Source organism: Equus caballus, chromosome X (genome assembly GCF_041296265.1).
Source record: "Equus caballus isolate H_3958 breed thoroughbred chromosome X, TB-T2T, whole genome shotgun sequence".
Classification (NCBI taxonomy): Eukaryota; Metazoa; Chordata; class Mammalia; order Perissodactyla; family Equidae; genus Equus; species Equus caballus.
Genome location: NC_091715.1, coordinates 15,223,041 through 15,243,486, shown reverse-complemented (window position 1 = coordinate 15,243,486; position 20,446 = coordinate 15,223,041). Strand labels below are relative to the sequence as shown.

The following is a 20,446-nucleotide window of genomic DNA, read 5'->3' as shown; positions in this document are numbered from 1 at the left end:
TGTATTTTATTTGTTTTTCTGAGTTGTTGTCATGCCGTTATACTTGTATTTCAATAATTTTGAATTTCGTATTGTATAATTGAAACAACAATTGATTATTGGGCCTGGTTGGGCATGATTTCCTCCACATCTTAACTTTCCTATCTCCCCCGCTTGGTGAAATAAATAGACTGAAGAACCTTCTTTTAAGCTTTGTCTATGTTCATATATACTGCCATCACTGTGACTAGTTGTGTTGGGATCTTTAAAACTGGCAGTGGAAATGATATAACCAAACTAGATGGGGGGAGTGTCACCTTCTTCCTTGTGTGCAGAAAAAGTATCAGTCAATAGTCTAATGACTGGGAAATAGTTAATATATCTCAATTACTAATTTTTAAATCAATTTCAATTTTGTATAGCTAACACAGGCTCATGCTACCAATTAAAAGGGACAAAATATATACTTTCCCTGTCTCTCGGCCACCCTGTTCCCCTCTCTTGAGGCAGCCTCAGTTATCAGTTTGTTGTTCTATATTACACAATAAGATGTGCACACAGATGCTAGCATACATTCTTATGCTTTTCTACCTAGCAACGTGTCTTGGCAGTTATCCTTGTTGATGCTTATAGACCAGCCTCTTTCTTGGAGAGAGTTGCATGGTATAGATTTACCGTAATTCATGTAACCAGTTCTCTACTGAAACATGTTTACATTCTTTCAGTCTTTTGCTAATTTAAGCAATGCTATAACGATTAGTCTTGTACATATACCATTTTGCACATGTGCAAATATATTTGTAGTTTAAATTCCTCGAAGTGGAAATACTGAGTCAAAAGGCATAGGCATTTAAATTTCTGATACATAATTGACACATTGCTTCCCACAGAAGTTGTACCAATTTATATATGAATTTAGACCCTCATTGGAAAGTATGAGAAGGCATCTTTCTCTACACCACGGCCAAAATTATATTATTCATTTTTTGATTGTTGCCAATCTGACGGATAAAAAATATCTTGCATTGGTAGAACTAATAAATTCACTGGGTAGTGGAGCGATCCATTGAGAAACTTTATGGTATTTAATATCAAGAAAAAAGATATCTCATTGTAACTAAAATTATGTATTATTACATATTATGTAATAAAATTATGTACATCCCTCTCTAGACTGTCAGCTTCTGGAGAATTTCGTGCTTGCTATTCATATCTCTCATACTTACTCTTTGTGTGAATACCAGCCGTGTACCAGGCACTGTGCTACATGCCGTGAAAACAGAGGCAGTGTTCTGAGAGAATCAAGACTCTAGTGACAGGACTTGTGTAAACATTGTAATACAATAGATGTAAATGCTACAATTTTAGATATAAGAAAGTAGCCAAAAGGATTCAGGGTCCTTCTGTGTAGTAAGCACTGCACAGATATTGTCAAATGAATCCCGCTGTAATTTGCATTTTTCTTATGAATGTGGTTAAGCGTCTTTTCATATGTTTGAGTCATTTTTTGGTATGATTTGTCCTTTGGTATTTTTTGTTAGGAGGTTGATCTCTTTGCTGATACTTTGTAAAAAGAGTTCTGTCTATATAACAGGCGATATTCCCCGACTTTGACTTTTGTCTTTGTTGATGAATTTTCTTTTCTTTTTTTTTCTACATGGTATTTATAGTTTTCTGTAGTTCATCAGCACTTTCTTTTGTGGCTTTGGGATTCTGTGTCAGTGTCAAATAGTCTTTCCCACTCAGAGATTGTAAAATCTTTCAAGTTTTCTTCTAGTGCTTATAAGGTTTAATTTTTAAATGATTAAATTTATTTTGAATATCTAATATTCCCAATCTAATAAATAAGTATTGCTTGTTTAAGATAAATGAGGCATTGAGTGAATTTTCTTACTGTATCTTCTTCCTACTGCTTGTAAGCCAGATCTGCATACTGTGAGGTGAGAAGTTGATTGTGATCCAATTGTATTGTTGTATGAATGATAAAGATTTCTATGTTGTCCTAGCTTTGGGCTGAATTGAAAATACTCTCCCTCATCTGTAGGTAGTCGCCCTGCCCATAACACTGCTAAACTGGCCATTTATTTGACAAATACTTATTAAGTGCCCGCTAAAGCATGTCCAAACAGCTGGTTGGTATTGACACCCTTTGATCCAATGGTAATAACCTAGATGTTTAGGAGGGCATGGGCAGATATAAAGGCACTGACTGTCATGCAGGTAATTGTGTTGTACATCAGGCAGTGATGTTATCTCTTCAGGACACAAAGATAGCTGTTCTTGTCTTTGTCCAATATTGAGCACTTGCTGAGTTCTTTGCAGCATCCATTTCTGTCCTGCAGGTCAACAGCTTCTTGCCTGGGCTTGTGTTATCAGTGATTCTTGGGAAATAATCCTGCAAATATATGATAGTGCGAATATGCAGTTGAAAAATCTTACATAGAAACATGACAGTAGGTATCCTGTTATTTGAAAGAAAACTTATTAGCTTTGAGCTGAAAATATCTTAGGTATATTTATGATGGTATGTCAGAGCACTTTTCTAAGTGGCAGCATATTTTGTAAATATAAGAAAGCCATTGTGGTATGAGACATCAATGTGGTTTCACTGTGTAATTTTTAGGGGAAATTATGAAATATTTCAAGCATTGGAAAAAGACAGAAACTGAATAACAAATACCAGTGTGCCCACTACCTTGCTTTATCAGATCCTCATATTTTGCCACATTTGCTCCAGATATTTTATGTATATATACACACACAATTTTTTCTTCAAAATTCTCTCTAATGAAGTTGGTACATTTCATGGTTCAACAGCATGCATATTTTTTTTAACTGTGATAACGAGATATATTTTTTAAAGAAACAGAATCTTACAGGTACAGCTGAAGCTCCCCTGGTGCTCTGCTATTGCTTTCAGGATACTTGCTGTGTCTTTCCAGGTGTTTGAGACTGACTCGCCTTTTGTGAAGGGAGCCAAATGTTGGGAAAGCATAGTGCCTGCGAGCAGGGAACATTCATGAGGCGGCTGCTCCTCACACTTGCCTTTTGCGTGGGGGGTGGGCAGGAAGATATCATGCATGTGTGTGGGGGGGGCAATGTGCTATTCTAGGATTCTGTATCTATTCAAAACTCTCTTGATCAGTAGATTTGGTGTAGGGGTTTGTTTTTAGTAATTTCCTTTTATCTCTTGCCAGTGGTAATTTTGCAAAAAACGATTTTCCATGAGCTAGCATAGGAGACACAACTGTGATCCCACAGCCACATCTGGCTCTAAAGGAAGCCTTACCTCCAAAAAAAAAAAAAACACACCAGGTTTGAGGGCAGGCTGACAAATGATGCCTCTTTTCCCCATCCTCCTGCCCTGAGCTGAGGGCACCCTGTCCAGTCTCACTCTGATGCAGAGGGAAGCCCAGGACCAGCATCTCTGGCAGGTCAGGGCAGCACTGAGCTCCCCCTGGTGTCAGTGGTACCAGCCTGCTCCATGTGCCTGTACTGTTGGTGGCAGGAGAGAAGGAAATATTGCAAGATGTGAGGAAAGCAGCTGCGGTGGAGAGGAAGGATGCTGTGGAGGGAGCAGATCCATTCAGCTGGTTGTGTCAATTAGACATCCCTTGGCTCACCCAATTGGTAGGGTGCATCTGGCACATTCTGACCATTTGTCTCCTTAATGTTGATCCCAGGAAGATTTCCATCCCCTGAGATTAATATTAAAACACCCAAGCACTAGCTCTTCAGGTTTTTGACCTTCTTGGACAAAATATTAGCACATTTTGATTTAGAAGAATCTGTCTTCTTTGACTTTAAGCATTTAAGTTGTTCTTTTAAATTGAAATAGCATATAGTGAAATGCAGAGATCTCAGAAATACCATTCAGTTAATTTTTTAGGTGTGCATACACCTGTGTAACCATCACCCAGACCAAATTATAGAACATTTCCATCCTCCCAGTAGGCTCCCTTGGACCCCTCCCAGTCAGTACTTTCCCAAGAGTAGCTGCTAGTCTGAATCTCTCACCATTGATTAGTGCTGCATGTTGTTAAACTTCACACCAATGGAATCATACAGTATGTGATCTTTGGGGTCTGGCTTCTTTCGCTCAACATTTTGACTGCACAGTTCTTTTTTTAGTAGCATTTGCTATTTAATGATGACATTAGTAATGACAATAAATAACCAATTTGTATACTGCTCTCCAATTCACTATTTGATTCTGAAGACACCTCTGTGATGGTGCCAAAGCATTTAACATTTGACTTCTCTTAGAGATGACAGAAGAGCTGCTTAGAGGCTCTCAGTCTTTCCCCCAAGGTCACCCACGTGATAACTGATGATGCCATGACTAGTTCTGGTTTTTTGACTCACAGCATCATTCTCTTCATTCACCATGAATCCTGTGTCTTGACCTGTATCCAGGTTGGTAGAAGACATAAAGGGTAAGAGGAGGGAGGGGCTCCCAAACAAGACTTTCATTGGTGTTTTACTATGTAGTATTTTGGTTAATTGAAAGAAGTTATGGTTCAACCTAGCCAAACCCCCAGTACCTGTATAGTAGGTAATGAATGGGGAGAGAGAGGAGAAAAGAGGTGGCCTGCTTGGCTCAGCAGCCAGCCACATCCAGGCAACTCCACTTATCAGAAAGCAGACTATGCTAGTTTAGCTCCCAGTTGCGTACAAATTATGTGTTTGCCCAGTGAGGCTGCTGTTTGCAGGCTGCTAAATGCGTCATGGAGAATTTTTGCTGGTGTAGCATTATTGGGGCGTTTTGGCCTCCAGATGTGAGTGAGCCATCTCAGCCTCTGATCAGAATAGTGCTTTGGGAAGCAGAAATGATGTGAGTTCTCCTCTCCCTTTACTCAGATGGTCCTTATGACACAGCTTAAGTGTTGTTGCAGCATCGATATCTTATTGATGGCCTCAATTTTATTGTACATGCCGAGTTTCCATTGGTAAGGCATCAGATATGAGATAAAGAGAAGCTGGATTTGATTTTCTTTACCTCCTAAAGAGGTTTACCAATACCCTGACTATTCTGTAGTGTCTTTAAGCAAGTACAGTCATTGCTGATTTATACATGTGGGCATGTATGAATTTCTATAAGCCTCCGTGGCCCACAGTTCTGGCCCAGGGTGTCACCTCTACTGCTGGGATAGTAGGATCCAGGTCCTTAACAAGTGGTTAAAAATATAGGCCTAGTGGTCAAAAAGCTGAGATTGAGGGTTGGGATCTAGGAACACTCAGACCCAGGAAATCCAGGGTCCCAGGACCTGGATCAGAACCCCGGAGAGCTCCAGGTATACGGATGCTGGCGGCTATAAGCAGGCAGGAATTAGTCCAGTGCCAAGTCCACCCTCCTCTGTAGCAAAGGGGTTTTTTGTATGGACGATAAAAGATTTCAAGGATTGGGCATCAGTACTCATGGGCTTATGGATAAAGAGTACATTACATTGTTTTTTGTTTGTTTTGAGGAAGATTAGCCCTGAGCTAACATCTGCTGCCAATCCTCCTCTTTTTGCTGAGGAAGACTGGCCCTCAGCTAACATCCGTGCCCATCTTCTTCTACTTTATATGTGGGATGCCTGCCACAACGTGGCTTGTCAAGCGGTGCTGTGTCTGCACCCGGGATCTGAACCGGAAAACCCCGGGCCGCTGAAGCAGAACGTGTGCACTTAACCCCTGCACCACTGGGCCGGCCCCCATTACATTGTTTAGGCATGGAGGGAAGCGAAGACTCCCTAGAGCCATGGTTGGGGTGATGTTGAATCTCCCCACTATAGCCATGGCACTGCTTCTTCCTGGGAGATGAGGTGTAGCGGGAGAGCTCTGTCTAGAAGGCCCAGAGTTGGGTCTCATGGCCACCCTACCCCTTACTAGCTTTGTGGCCTTTGACTGGTCTTGTGTTCTCTCTGACTGGGTCTCACAATTTGTATATGCAAAAATAAACCAGTTGGGAAAAATTGCAGTGACAGTGTTATTATGAGAAACAAGTGAAAAAATATCTGCTAAAGCACTTTAGTTTATATAAGCCGTTGCCAGAGTAAAGTTGTATCATTGCCAATGACATCACCTATTTTTAGAGCCTACCAATAAGATTCCATGACTTCAGACATCTGTGAACATCAAGGTGTTGTTCAAGCAGTGCATTCCCCAGCTTGCATTTGCATGGTAACCGGTACCATGTGGTCAGCATGCATGTCAGATAGTTTGAGCCAGAAGTGAGTACCCAGGTTACTTGTGGCTTGCTGTGCAATTTGGAAAGTTTTTAAATGAAAGAGCTTGTTCTGTGGTCTTTTGGAAGTACCTGGAGGATTTCAGTAGGGGAGTGCCAAGAGCAGACATTTGTTTTAGGAAAGTGTCCTTGTGGCAGTGTGAAGGCTGAACTGGGAGGAGAGAGACTGGAGGCAGGGAGACATTATTATCATCCAGGCAGGACTCAGAGGAAGAGTGGTTTAGAGATGAGCCCTGAAGCTAGACAGGTTGGGTTCCAATTCTGGCTCTTGCTTGTTTGACCTCGGGTAGGTTTCCTCAGCTCCCTATGTCTTCGCGTGTGCATCTGTGAACAGGGCTGTTGTGCAGCTCAAAAGTTGCAATCCAGGTGGAATTCTTAAAGCAGGCTTTAGCACATGGTAAGCTCTCAAATGTTAGCTGGTATTCCTATGTATTTTTTATTGTGGGTAAATTATATATAACATAAAATTTGCCGTCTTAACCATTTAAAATGGTTCAATGGCATTAATTACATTCACAGTGTTGTGCAACCATCACCACTATTTGTTTCCAAAACTTTTTTATCACTCCAAACAGAAGCTCTGTAACTATTAAACATTAACTCCCATCTCCCTCCCCCCCACACACTCCCTGGTAACCTCCAGTCTACTTTCTGTCTCTGTGAATTTGCCTATTCTAGGTGCCTCATAAAAGTGGAATGATACAGTATTTGTCCTTTAGTGTCTGGCTTATTTCACTTAGAATAGTGTTTTTGGGGCTCATTCATGTTGTAGCATGTATCAAAATTTTATTCCTTTTAAGGCTAATATTCTATTGCATGTATATACCACATCTTGTTTATCCTTTCGTCTGTTGATGGACACTTGGATTGTTTCCACTTTTTGGCTATTGTGAATAATGTTGCAGTAAACGTTTGCCTGCAAGTATCTAAGTCCCTGATTTCAATTTTTTGTGGTATATACCCAGGAGTGGAATTGCTGGGTCATATGGTATTTATATGCTTAACTTTTTGAGGAACCACCATACTGTTTTCCACATTGGCTGTACCATTTTACATTCCCACTAGCAATGTACAAGGGTTCCAATTTCTCCACATCCTCATCAACACTTGTCTTCCTTTTTTTTTTTTAAAGTCTAGTCATCTTAGTGGGTATGAGGGGGGTATCTCATTGTGATTTGGATTTGCATTTCCCCAATGGCTAATGATGTTGAGTGTCTAATTGTGTGCTTATGGACCATTTGTATATCTTCTTTAGAGAAACATCTGTTCAAGTTCTTTGCCTGGTATTCATGTTTTTAAGGCAGTATGGGACGAATGGAGAGAAACAGATTGAGGAAGTAGATAGAGCCCAACTGGGTGACTGGTTAGATATGGGGGTTAACACTGAGTTTTCCAGCCTGGGGAAGTGGGTAGATGATGGGCTGTCAAGCAAGATGGCTCCCGTTTCTCCTAGAGAAGGGGCAGGTTGGAGGGGAGATGTTGGGTTTGGGTGGGGCTGCCTCGAGCCTGGTGTACCTGGGTGTTGTGCAGGTGGAGAGGCTGCAGGATGCACTCCCATACGCATGTGTCTGATTGGTTTCTCTGGAAAAATGCAAGGCATATTTTAAGTTTTGTCTCCTCCCTGCTTTCCTCTAAGAAGCAACTTAAGAAATTTGGTCATTATTAGGCTTCTCTATCTGGCAAATGGGAGTAATCATTGGGGGGGACAACAGAATCTGGGATTTATGAACCAACCTCTCTCCTAGCGCTGGTTTCTCAGCCCTTAAGTACCTGCTTGATCAGATGAGTCCTTTCTAAGCTCGTGGGGTGCTGCTCTGAAGCCTTGGGTGTGAGCATTCTTGACAACCATGGCTTCTGAAGCTTTCTCCAGGGATCACCCTAGTCTCTCAGACATTTCCCTCTCTTTTACCCTTCTCCAACTGCATGCCATTAGCAGTTAATGCTAAGCAAATGCTTGCCGTGTCGCCCGCAACCCACTGAACTTCTCCGAGTTACTCCTTGGCAAAATTGGATGTTGTATCACTGTATTACATTGTGTCCAGGTGGGAAATTTGTGTGTGCATGGTCATATCCACACTGCAATGGAAAGTGAGGTTTGAGCAACTGTTCTACCCCCAAAGAAGCAACCGTTGGAGAGTGAGCCCCCGTGGTGGCTTGTTTTCTTTACTTCTAGAGCCATAGCAGACTGGCAGCCATCATGCAGCTCAGGCAGACAATGTTTGCAGATTGTCCCCTGATGCCATCTGCCTGCGAGGCTGCAGAAGCCCCCGGCAACTGCTGTTCTAGCAGGTGCTGGGGCTGCTGAGGTAGGAGTCCGTGTACATACATACGCGTGCACACAGCTTTATGCTGTGTCGGCCTGGGACGCCAGTTGAAACTCTCAACCAACCCAGCAAAGCACCAGCCACAGTTGCTGGTTTCCGGTGGGGCCCTGGTGAGGGAGAGAGGGTGAGGCTGTTGTGAACAGAGCCAGCAATCGGGGAATTGGATACAGTAACTAATGCTCGGGTGTGTAGGAAGCTGCCAGGCTGTGGCTATGTTTTGACAAGCTTTTGTTCTTTTCTTTCCACCTCTGCCCAGGCCAAATTGTGTCCCCCTACCTAATCTCCCATCTTCATGTTCATTCCATAGAAGGAGCCCATCCCCATTTCTTGCCCCGGGCTCTTTCTAAAGAACACCTCTCTCATCTGTGAGCTCTTCCGGCCACTCACATGCTTTGGGTCTAGCCCTTAGCTTCCTCTTTTTCCCAAGTCAGCATGATCATGGGTTCAGACAAGCCCAGAATCCCCCTAGTCCAGGCCTGCAGTGTGCGTTACTATCATTTCAGGCTATTAATGCCTTAGAAAATAATTATGTAAATTATTAAAGTAATTTGAAATAATTGTATCAGCCATCAGGTTTTAAAAATCCAGATGTTAATGGAGCTTTCATAAGAGACCACCTAGAGCAGACTTTCTCTGTAAAGGGCCAGGTATTTTTGGCTTTGATCTTTGTTCCAACGACTCAACTCTGTCTTCGTAGCATCAAAGCAGCCATAGAAAATACTGAAACGAATGAAGGTGGTTGTGTTGTAATGAAACTTTATTTGTGAAAATAGATGATGGGCTGTAGTTTGCTGACCCTTGGCCTAGAATGACAGTCTTTATTTCGGTTCATTATCCTTATATTTTTCTTTGTCAAGAGTTATGAAAGGCAGAGGAACTAGACAACTGTAAATGAACTTAAATCATTATCGCTTGGGGTTTAGCATAGTTGTGAGCACAATCGTGATTTGAGAATATGCTTCTCTAAACCCCTGTCGGGAAGAAGAGAAACCAGAAGGCTTTTAAGGGATGACTCTACTTGGCCAAAGCTTGTCATTGTTCAAAGAGGAGAGCAGGCTGTCACTTAGAGCTGTACCGTGGCCTTTCTGTATCATTCATTCTTTATGGTCACTTGGAATGGCCGTAGTCCCATAAGGTCACATAACCATATTGGACATCATTCCATTTTATAGGACCAGGAGCATCTCTAGTAAATGTAAGGAAAACAAGCTACAAAAATATAGGAAACGGTGTTTTTCAAACATCACGTTATGCTGAGTTGAGATCATTATAGTTCATTTTCAGAAAGCTGAAGCTTAAAATAGTCAAAAAGGCATTCCAAAATTTCAAACTACAATGTTGTTTTCCTTTTATCTGTCCTCACAGGAAATAAAGAAAGAGATGAAGAAAGACCCTCTCTCTAGCAAAGCTCCAGAAAAGCCCCTGCATGAAGTGTCCAGCGGAAATGCTTTGCTGTCTTCTGAAACAATCCTAAGAACCAATAAGAGAGGTATGGAAAAGAGGAAAGAGCCCCCTCCCCACACACAAAGCGAAACTGGAAACTTCTGGGTGAACTGTGTCCAATTTTGAATTGCTGGAAAATTGAATGGCATTTGCCCTTTTGTTTTTGTATAAATTTTAGAGACACACACACACGGCAAGTAACAATACAATAGCTATAATAAAGGGAATGAATAAAAATTTTTTTGACAATGGGAAAGTAGACTAAATTTGTAAATGCCGATTTTTCTAGGACTTCAGCTTTCGCTTTCATATCTATTTTTGTGGATGAAAGGTGACTTTAGAGAATTCTGTGGTGCAGGCTGAGCTGTATATGTCTGGCCATGCTCTCTTCTTAAAGTAAGAGCAGGCTTTATCAGGGTCTTTCTCTCTCTAACCACTGGGCTCCCAAACAGACCTTGTCTCTCTTGGTTTAGGAGCCATACGTGTGAAGATAGAGCCCACACTTCCATCTAACCAAGAGACCTTTAGCCATTTTGTTTCCCTCTTTTGAGACCTCAAGGCAGATTTTCAGGTGTCAGCGTTGGAGTTTGTTTTCTCCCCATTCCCCCTTTGTGACATTGTTTTTTGAAACGACAGAAAAGAGAATATAAGATTGCTGAGAGGTCTCTATTCAGTTTTATGCCATAGTCACACTAGATGCCCTCAGTTTTTTCCGCCCCTGCCCTCACCATGAATCAACCAGGGTGCGTACCAAGCATGCCCGCGGTAGGTGAGCATTCGGCTGCAGGCTTTTCACAGCCTGATTACTTCCTTAAAGAGAAATATAGAGCTGTTCAAAAGCAGGAGCAGGAAATGTATTAGCAAAGAGTTCCATTAAAAAGAAAAAAGAAGCAAGTTTACATAACCATGGGGGAAGAACAGCTAATCTTTCATAAAATTTAGACAGCATAAGAATTTGTCCAATAAACAGTCCATTGATCATAGTGCCTGAGACATTAGCTTTGTGTCTCTCTTCCTTCCTGCCTCTTCCTCTACCCCCTCCAGCTGCCCTGGGTTACATTTCCTTTTTTGAATTATTCAGATTAAATATTGGCTGGAGGCCCACGCTGGTTAGCAGCTATAGGATTTTCTTCCTTTTCTTCTTTTTCTGTTTTTTGTTGTTGTTTTTTTAAATCCCATCCAACCAGTGCAGGGGATTTCCCATTTTAAGAATTAAGCATACTTTGCTGTAAAACTATACTTGTCCCCAAAAGCGCCTCCTGCATTCTTGCAAGTAAGTTCCAGAACTCCTGAGGCCTGCCCTCATTGGATTAGGAGAGCTAGAGTTCAGTGTGTCTCTCTACATTCCCCAGCCTCCTTTGCTGATCTGAGCCCCTCCCCTTCCTCCTGATGCTTCTTTGGTCATGGGCTGAGGAATTGCATACACATTGACGGGCAGCAAGGCGTCTCCTGCCAGGCCTGTTTTTGTAAAGTAAACAGGAGAATTAAGGTAATTAATTAATTTAACAAGATAAGGAATTAATTAAGTTAAGGAATTAAGTTAATTATCCAGATAAATTCAATAAAATTACCTGAGAACTTTAAATCAACGAAGGAATCTAACTTTTCAGATAATTATCTCTTGACAACTAAAAATCTGGCCTTTGAGGTCCCCTATGGAATTTTTCATTAACCAGAAAATGGCATTAAAAGGGGTGGTTTACTGACTTCTGTCCCTTTTTAGCCTCCACCTTAGGCCTACAGCCTGATTATGACCAATGTTTTACTCTTAGGTATTTTACATATTGAATCCGCCAGTGGCTCTGAGACCCTAGCACATGGAGGCATTCTGTAAATATGAAACACATAACAAACCATCTTCTTTCTGTCCCAGGCTTCACACTGACCCCGGGTCACCTGGACCAAACATAAATTTCCAGCTGAAGGGAAGCATTGTGTGCCAGGGCCTGTCCCGTCTTTGGCCCTGCCCCCACCCGTCAAGACTCACAGTATCCTACTACTCCTTCTAATAAACAGCGGGCCGGATTGATTGGCCTTGTCAGGCCAGATAAATAGGTCATTGTGCTGAGCTCAAAAGCTACATTTTTTTCCCACCCCAAATCAATGAAAAACCACTTTTTTCCCTTAAAACAAGGATCAGAGGCTAAATCTGTGGGATGATTCTAGTTACTTGTAAACACTTCCGTCCAACTAATTTTTCAAGTTTTATGAGTTTTCGTAAATGACTGAAGTCTCCTCCGTCCCCGGGTTCCGTCAAGTTTGTCCCTAGAAATCTCTTGAAAGTTTTTGTCTATTGCTGTTGTTATGGAGGGAAGTCGCTTTCAGAGTTTGGTGACAGCTTGATTTGATTCACTAACATGGGATCTTTCTTACAGTATGTAAGTCCACCTTACGATTCAGCCTTGGATCCTGTGAGAGTTTAATAGAAGTAACCCAAGATCTTTATCTTTATCAAAGATGAGATAACTATTTCCTTTATATGGGCCTTATTATTTGATACAGGCTTAGCGTTGGTTTAATAAAGAAAGATCGAAGAATATTTCTATCATGAGTCTGAAATTGATCCACTCCATGGGGTCTTGAACTTGACATAGACTTAGCTGAAGAAGTTTGCCGAGTTGTGTCTAGCAGTTTTTGCATTTGGGGACATGCCTCGCTTTGCAGCAATGGCGAATGAGTCATAGCACCTCAAGTGTAGGATGAGCTCGCGCTCCCCAGGCACCTGCATAAGGTCAAAAGATACCCTGGGTTTGAAGAAAGCTGTTCATAGCCTTCAGAAAAGGCCAGGACTGTGGAAACATTAGTTTGGGGACCAATTAGTTTCAGTTTTCAGCTTTAACCTTTGCAAATTTCTACAGAGTTGATTTAGGGAGGTACTGGAATGACTCCATGGGCTTTTCACTTGAGAAAAACATGTGACTGAAATTGAGAGCGAGCGAGAAGATCCTCCAGCTGGCTTGGCAGCCATCAGCTATACATTCCAGGCGTTAGGACTGTAGGGGCAGTTGTGGCTGCACCCACCCCGGGCCGCTTCTCTAGTCGTTAGCCGAGTCACAGTGAAGGAGCTTCCTGTTTGAAACAAGACTTTCCCAAGGAGTAAGAAGTCATTTTTCATTTAAATTTGCAGCATGGATGTTGTATATCCTGAAATTATCCCAGACTCCAGTATGTTGACAAATTGCAGCTAGAAAATCTGAAAACTTTCCTTGTAGCCAAATGTCGTTCTTATGAACCAGACAGAAAAAGATTGTCTGTTTCCTTCTGAGAATGATTTCTTTTTTGTTTTTTTTTGAGGAAGATTAGCCCTGAGCTAACTGCTGCCCATCCTCCTCTTTTTGCCAAGGAGGACTGGTCCTGAGCTAACATCCGTGCCCATCTTTCTCTACTTTATATGTGGGACGCCTACCACAGCTTGGCATACCAAGCAGTGCCACGTCCACACCCGGGATCTGAATGGGCGAACCCGGGGCCGCTGAAGCGGAACATGCAAACTTAACCGCTGAGCCACCGGCCTGGCCCCTGAGAATGATTTATTCTTTTGTTTCTTCTGTTGTTAAGCCCATATAGGAGGATAATGGGCCCTCCTAAATTGGAACATTGATATATGGAGGAATTTTTTAAAAAATCATTCAAACCTCAAGTTTAAAACAAAACTGAACAAAATGGACATTTTAACAGTTAATAGCAGATATTCTAAGTGCATTATTGAAAATGAACAAGGAAGATTTTGTCCATTTGAATATGAACTCTTCTCTACTTGAATTAAAATTAAAAAATAATTTGGTTTCATCCTTAGAAAGGTCTCTCCACCAGCTTTATCCGTGTGATAGGTTAAGCATCCAGGCTCTAATCTATCCTGCTGGCCTGTGTAAGGACCAGCTTGTGTTTCAGGGCTCTCGTTTCTGCATTTTTGCATTGTTAGCAGACCTCATGGGGAAGCTGCCTCTCCACCTCTCTTTGAACCCCTCCTGCTGCCTGTAATTTTGGACATTGTTCCTTCCTCACTTTTGGGTGGATACTTATGAACATTCAGTATCACATGTTGACAGCATGCCTGCTATTGGCCTGCCCTTGTGCTTGGTGTTGGGGCAGATAGAAAGACTAGAAAAATACGAGCCAGTACTGCCTGCAAGCAGTTCCAGTCTGTTATATCTCTTGGGAAATGTTAAAAAAGTGCTATACATTTTTTATGGCAAGGTGGGGCTATGTCTCTTATTTACTTCTGTCATTCTGAATGTGAAGCCACTCCACGGATTTCTGGTTGGCTTTATATGTCCTTGTTTCTATTTCCAGTTTATCATGAATTCAGTGTTTGGTAAGTCTCTATTGTATTTTGCACATTTCTTCTTCTTTGCTGTTATTATTGTTATTGTTATGCTTTCCTGATATAAAGTGTATTTTATAATCATCTTTTTAAGTCGCTCTGCTACTTTGGCATCTGCCTTCTGAAAGATAAACTGCTTTTACCATCTTTATTTAAGGTTTGTTACGCATTTGCATTTTACTGCCCCTTCCAGAGGTTAATGCTGAAAGATCTGATGGTCTAAAAGGTGTTATTTGTAACAGGTTTAGCAGCACTGATGCTATGAGATGAGATTCAAGTTGAGATGGGGAGTTGGTATGTGGATATGACTTTAAATGTAGACTGTGACTCTGTGGGCTCATTTCTCATGTGTTCAGTCCTTCAGACAGGTTTAATTCAAAAGTTTTCCTTAACAGAAGGACCAACAGCTGCTCTGCCTCTGGTGACACACTGTTGCTTTAAAAGTGCAGAAATTCTTCAGAATTCGTTTTGTGTGTGGATGGGTGATACATACGTGCCCCTCAACAGAATCTGGGCCTCATGTTTGCCGCATGGAAGGGCTCTCCATTTTGGTCTGCTGCCTGTAGCTGTCAGAAGAATTTTACCTAGCATTTATCTCTCTCTTCCTCACAGTTTCAGCACTAGTCATTCCAATCCCTACACAGATCTGGTCGTAGAGACCTCCCTCCCTTGTCTCGACTGAAGGGGAAACATTTTTTCAAGCTTTCATTTCTTTAGCATTTACTTGGCTACTCGGAACACTGTTCTTGAGGTATCTGTTGACTTGTTCATTAGAACATGAGTGAGTGAGGGTGTGTGTGTATGTATGTGCATGTGCAAATGTGTGGGTGCTAGCATGGAACTTTTGTGTTGGCTTGGAGGCAGTGGCCTGGATCTTGGTAGGCTGTGGGCTCTTTGTTTGAAATGAAACTATAAACAAAGGATGGAAAAAGTGTGTCCTTAATAAAGAAAATGTCAACTGCTTTGGTTTTCCAGTGCTTCGTTGTTTAAGGTAGATGTAAGATCTGAGGATTTGTTTATAGAAACAGGACTTTTTTCCTTTCAAATTTCCTTTTGAGGAAACAAATGTGAATTGCCCCCAGTTAACTACGAATTTGAAGATGTGGCATGTTGGGTCAGATTCTTCTTTGAGTTTCCAAATCACCTGTCGATTTTACCTAAATTGCTGACTTTGATGGGTGGGCAAAAGAATAAGAGTTAAGAGAAGGCATTACTATTGTATGGAGGTTCTTGGCCAGCCCCTGAGCTGGTCTTTTCCATAGGGAGGGAAAGATAAAGCTGGCAACCTGGCAGTGAACATGGATGGATATAATACATAGTCATTCAATAATATATATGTCTATGTGAATGTATCTATATATGCATTTATAGCCTTTTTTTCCCAGTGGGCCTTCATTCTTGAAAGCCTGAGAGTAAAGGGACCATATAGAGGTCTTTTAAAGTTACTGATCCCTGGCTGCATTTCTGACAAGTTCTGTTGGGAGCCTGTGTTAGGACCAGTAATTGATAGAGTATGTGGCCCTTGTTCATTTTCTTATCTGAGAAGTACTGTCTCTTGGGTCTAGGGGTGGTGGTGAAATGGGTGAAAAAAACCATTCTGGAGGGGTATTGCTCTCTTATATTTTCTACACATTTTTATGTGTAGGTCATTGGCAAAATTGGTTTTTAGAATTTTCCTTCTATTTATCTCCTTTCGATCTCTCTGTCCTGGTTCCAAGGCGTTAACAGTAGAGTAATGAGTGTCCCATGGAACAATCGTTGATTTAGACTTCCACCATACTCCTGCTGGGTTTCCACCCAAGCCCGTGAAGTGGTTTTGTGGTGGTGGCTCCACCTGGTGGCTCTCCTCAGAAACTCCTCCTCTTTACCTTTTCTTTCTCCCTGGGGAAACCTTGTGCAAGATGCCTGGGGTTCCTCTGACTTAGTGTTCTCAATTCATGCAATTCCATCTCAGATCCATGGCTTCTCACATTACACACATGTTCTCTTTAGCTCCTTTCCTTTCTCTTCTGATATTTGCTCATTGAACTCACAGAATCTGTTTCTCCATCCTTGTTCCATCTGTTCTAACTTTACGGACCAGGATCATTGTTCATAAGCATAAAAAGAAAGAACTCCTGTATGCGTGATTCTAGGTAGAGGTATTAATTTGGACACGGTAAAGAATTACACTAAAATCTCTACAGGTAAGCCAAGTCTCCTCCTTATAGCTCCAAGTACCCCTGACTACTTCTTCGTTTCTCGTTGAACCCAGTTTCCTCTAAGGAGCAATATTTTGTTACTGATATTGTTTTCAGTTGTCAGCAGGTAGTGAAATAAAAAGCCAGCTGACTTCGTTGGCTTCATTCTCGTTTGTCAGTTCTCTAGATGAAGCCCCTTCTTGCCTGGCCACAAGCTGCCCTCCTGCCCCCCTGCCCCACTCTAGGTATCCCACCAAGCATAAGTATGCTTGATAAATAAAAGTCTTTCTTCTGTAATTTCATTGCTTTTCGGTTTTTGTTAGTTGACAACATTGTGGATGTGCCTTGTTTCAGCGACATTGCAGGTTAGTCTGGAAACTTAATCACCGCTTATGACTTTGTTTCTGTGGGAAGAACATTCAGAATTCCAAACACTGTGCATAGCACATAACCCACTTGTAAATCTGTCTTCCTATTTTGTTTTTTATATTTCTGGCATGAAACCTCAGGTACCTTTAAAAGTCAGGGAGTCCATATAAATGGGAATGACTGACGTTTTCTCACGTTTCAGAGGAGTGTACAATCCACGTGTGCGGAATGCTGGAATTGTACACACTCCATACAGTCCACCAGGCTCTGAGGAGAGCACTGAGTTCAACCACATCGCACCATTGTATACAGTGCTTATTCCCACCGGTCATGAGTTGGACCTTGGTGGGTCCAAGTTTGTATAAGACATGTTCTGAAAGGGATGCTATTGTATATTTCCATTTACTAGAGAGGAGACCATGCAACAAGTGTGGAGCACTCAGATAGAAATCAGGCCAGCATTTCTCAATGTGTGTTGCACAGAATTATAGCCCTGCAAAATATTCCACAAAAGAGAGAAGGAGAGAGAGGAGACAAAGAGGGAGAGAAAATTGGCTCTCTGGACAAACAAATTTCGGCTACAGCTGTGCGCACTAACACCTTTTTAGAGACTGACAAGCACATCAGCACATTGCAGGCTCTCAGACGTCCTATGGTGAGGAAACCTGCTTGTCTTTGACCACAGAACTGTATTTTACTGAGTACTAGTTAGGACTCTGCTTTGGGATGTGCTGGGCTTTAAAATGCAGGTCAAGATGCTGTCTAAGCATCTCTGAGATCATCTTTAGATTCTCCCTTGCACAGGGAATGTTAAAGTGAGTCAGCAGAGAAATGACTGATGACACTTCGAAAGCCTGTGGCTGTGAAAACACAAGTTAGATGATGCTGGGAGAACATTCCCCAAATCTAAAACTTGAAAGCCAGCCCTTTTCATAGTTTTTCAAGTGACAAGCTGAAAGGAATTGTTTCCCTTGATCATTTCTTGGGTCATTGTGTCTAAGAGTGTCTCCCTGGGCTGGGTTTTGGCAGGAAAAGTGGGCTGGGTGAGCTGACCCAGTGAATGGCAAGGCTGGGTCTACCTGGGACTTGGGTCAGGATGGAAACTGGGATTCCATGGGTGGATTTTATAGTGATGAAAAAACAGTGGTCCCATGTCATCAAAACAGTCCCATTGCGTTCTCTGTCTGCTTCAGTTGAAAGACAGGGAATCTTAGCTTTGCTCGATACCATTAAAACTCTGCATGGACATAAATAAGAGCTTTGTTTACTTTCTTCCCCTATTAGTGAAAGAGGCTGCCATTTTGAGTTCAGGTAATGAACCCATATGTGGCACCGTAAAGAAAACTCACATATCCTGCCATTTTAGAGTTCTGGAATCAGGATTCCTGAGGTGGCTGAGGTCCCTGATGGTGGCCCAGCCTTTGACCTGATGCAGGGACCCACTTATCGACATGCCAGGAAAGAGGACATGGAGCCTCTGCCTAGGGGACCTGAAAGGATACCCGTCTGATCTGGGGGACTGACCTTTGCCAGAGCTCACATGGGATCTTCCTTTCCAAAGGAAGATTGTTCTGGGTAGAGAACTGGTAGGTTAATTAAAGGTAATTAATAAGAGGCATTGGGACAGTAGCTGTCCTTACTTGTAGAAAGCCCTGGAGGGGCCGGCCGGTGGCGCAGTAGTTAAGTTCGCACGTTCTGCTTCTCAGCGGCCTGGGGTTCACTGGTTCGGATCCCAGGTGCGGAGATGGCACCGCTTGGCACGCCATGCTGTGGTAGGCATCCCACATATAAAGTAGAGGAAGATGGGCATGGACGTTAGCTCAGGGCCAGGCTTCCTCAGTGAAAAGAGGAGGATTGGCAGTAGTTAGCTCAGGGCTAATCTTCCTCAAAAAAAAAAAAAAAGCCATGGAAAAGGGGCCTTTTCTTTTGCAACTTCCTCAGTTTCTTCTAATTATACCTAGTGGTCTGTCATCACTTCCTGGTCTCCCAGATGCCACCTGCAGCCTCAGTTTAGTCTTTGGACTTGCAGATTTTTGTGCTTGTGAGACCCTGGGACTGTTGTACCCTGAACAACAAGGACATTTCATGGCCCACCTTCCTAACCCAAGGTCAGGCCGATAGTGGGCCCAGCTGCAGTGCCAGGTGGACAGCCCTTGTTGTCCCCAACCAGGAAGGGAAAGAGAGAACAGCTAGAAACTCCCCCCTGGGTATGTGTATGCGCATAAGGAAGTACATTTGAGGGAGACTGAACTGCTTGTTCCATTTGTGTTTCTCTGGAGACCTGAATAAGCTTAGTGGCAACAGGGCCTTGTTGCAGGAAGAATGGTTGTTGGCAGATTCCAGGCCCCTCTTCTGCTACACCCCCGAAGTTTCTGAGGGACTTTAGGCAAGTCTCATACTCTGTTTTCTAAATCTGTAAAATAAGGAGACTACTCTTGTTAATTCCCTCAGGGAAACTGTGAGGATAAAAATGAGGAAAGATAATAAATATGAGGGCAGAAGGTGGGAATAGAGTAAACTAGGATGGGGAGTCATTCGCCGAATACAGTAGTAGTTGTTATTAAAAGTGGTAAACTGCTAGGAAGACCAAAGAGCATTGGGGAAAAAATTACAGATCTATGGAAAATAGTAATAAAGTGTTGTTTCCATGAAGCCACCAGTTATTGGATGCACATGGAGCATTCTCCAGGATAGACCATATGATAGGCCATAAAAGAAGTCTCAATAAATTTAAAAGGATTAAAATCGTACAAAGTGTGTTCTCCAACCACAGTGGAGTTAAATTAGAAATCAACAACAGAAGGAAATTTGGGAAATTCACTAATATATGGAAATTAAGCAACACACTCCTAAATAACCAGTAGACCAAAGAAGAATCCACAAGGGAAATTTCAGAATACTTTGAATGAAAATGAAAACCCAGCATCCAAAAATTTACTGCATGCAGTTAAAGTAATACTTAGAGTGAAATTTATAGCTGCAAATGCCTATATTCACAAAGAAAACAAATCTCAATACTCTTTCTTTTTCCCCCCCAGCTTTTAGTGAGATATAATTGACATACAACATGTAAGTTCAAGGTGCACAGTGTGATGATTTGATACGTGTATATATTGTGAAGTGATTACCACAATAAGGTTAGTTCACAAATCCTTCACCTTGTGTAATTACCATTTTTTTAGTTGTTGCGGTGAGAACATATAAGATTTGTATTTCTCTAACTTATTTCACTTAGCATAATCCCCTCAAGATTCATTCATGTTGTTCCAAATAGTAGGATTTCCTCTTTTTTCATGACTGAGTAATATTCCTCTGTGTGTATATGTGTGTGTGTGTATCTGTCACATTTTCTTTATCCCTTCATCTGTCGGTGGATACTTAGGTTGTTTCCATGTATTGGCTATTGTGAATAATGCTACAATGAACATGGGGGTAACAGATATCTCTTCCAGATAGTGATTCCATTTCCTTTGCATATATATCCAGAAGTGAAATCGTGAGTACCCTAACTTTCTACCTTAAGAAACTAGAAAGGGGTTAAACCAAACCCAAAGCAAGCAGAAAGAAGGAAATAATAAAGATTAGAGGGGAAATAAGT

The 20,446-nt window shown here is 41.9% G+C and overlaps 1 protein-coding gene across 8 annotated transcripts in view; it reads left to right on the top strand.

The window, feature by feature from the left end:
• SH3KBP1 (SH3 domain containing kinase binding protein 1) overlaps positions 1-20,446 on the top strand; it is a 315,088-nt gene that overhangs the window by 114,178 nt on the left and 180,464 nt on the right. For all 8 annotated transcript variants that reach the window (XM_023633590.2, XM_023633586.2, XM_023633588.2 and 5 more), the window contains one exon: positions 9,898-10,021. In XM_023633590.2, coding sequence (XP_023489358.1) covers positions 9,898-10,021 — 124 coding nt within the window. The remainder of the gene's footprint in view (positions 1-9,897; positions 10,022-20,446) is intronic.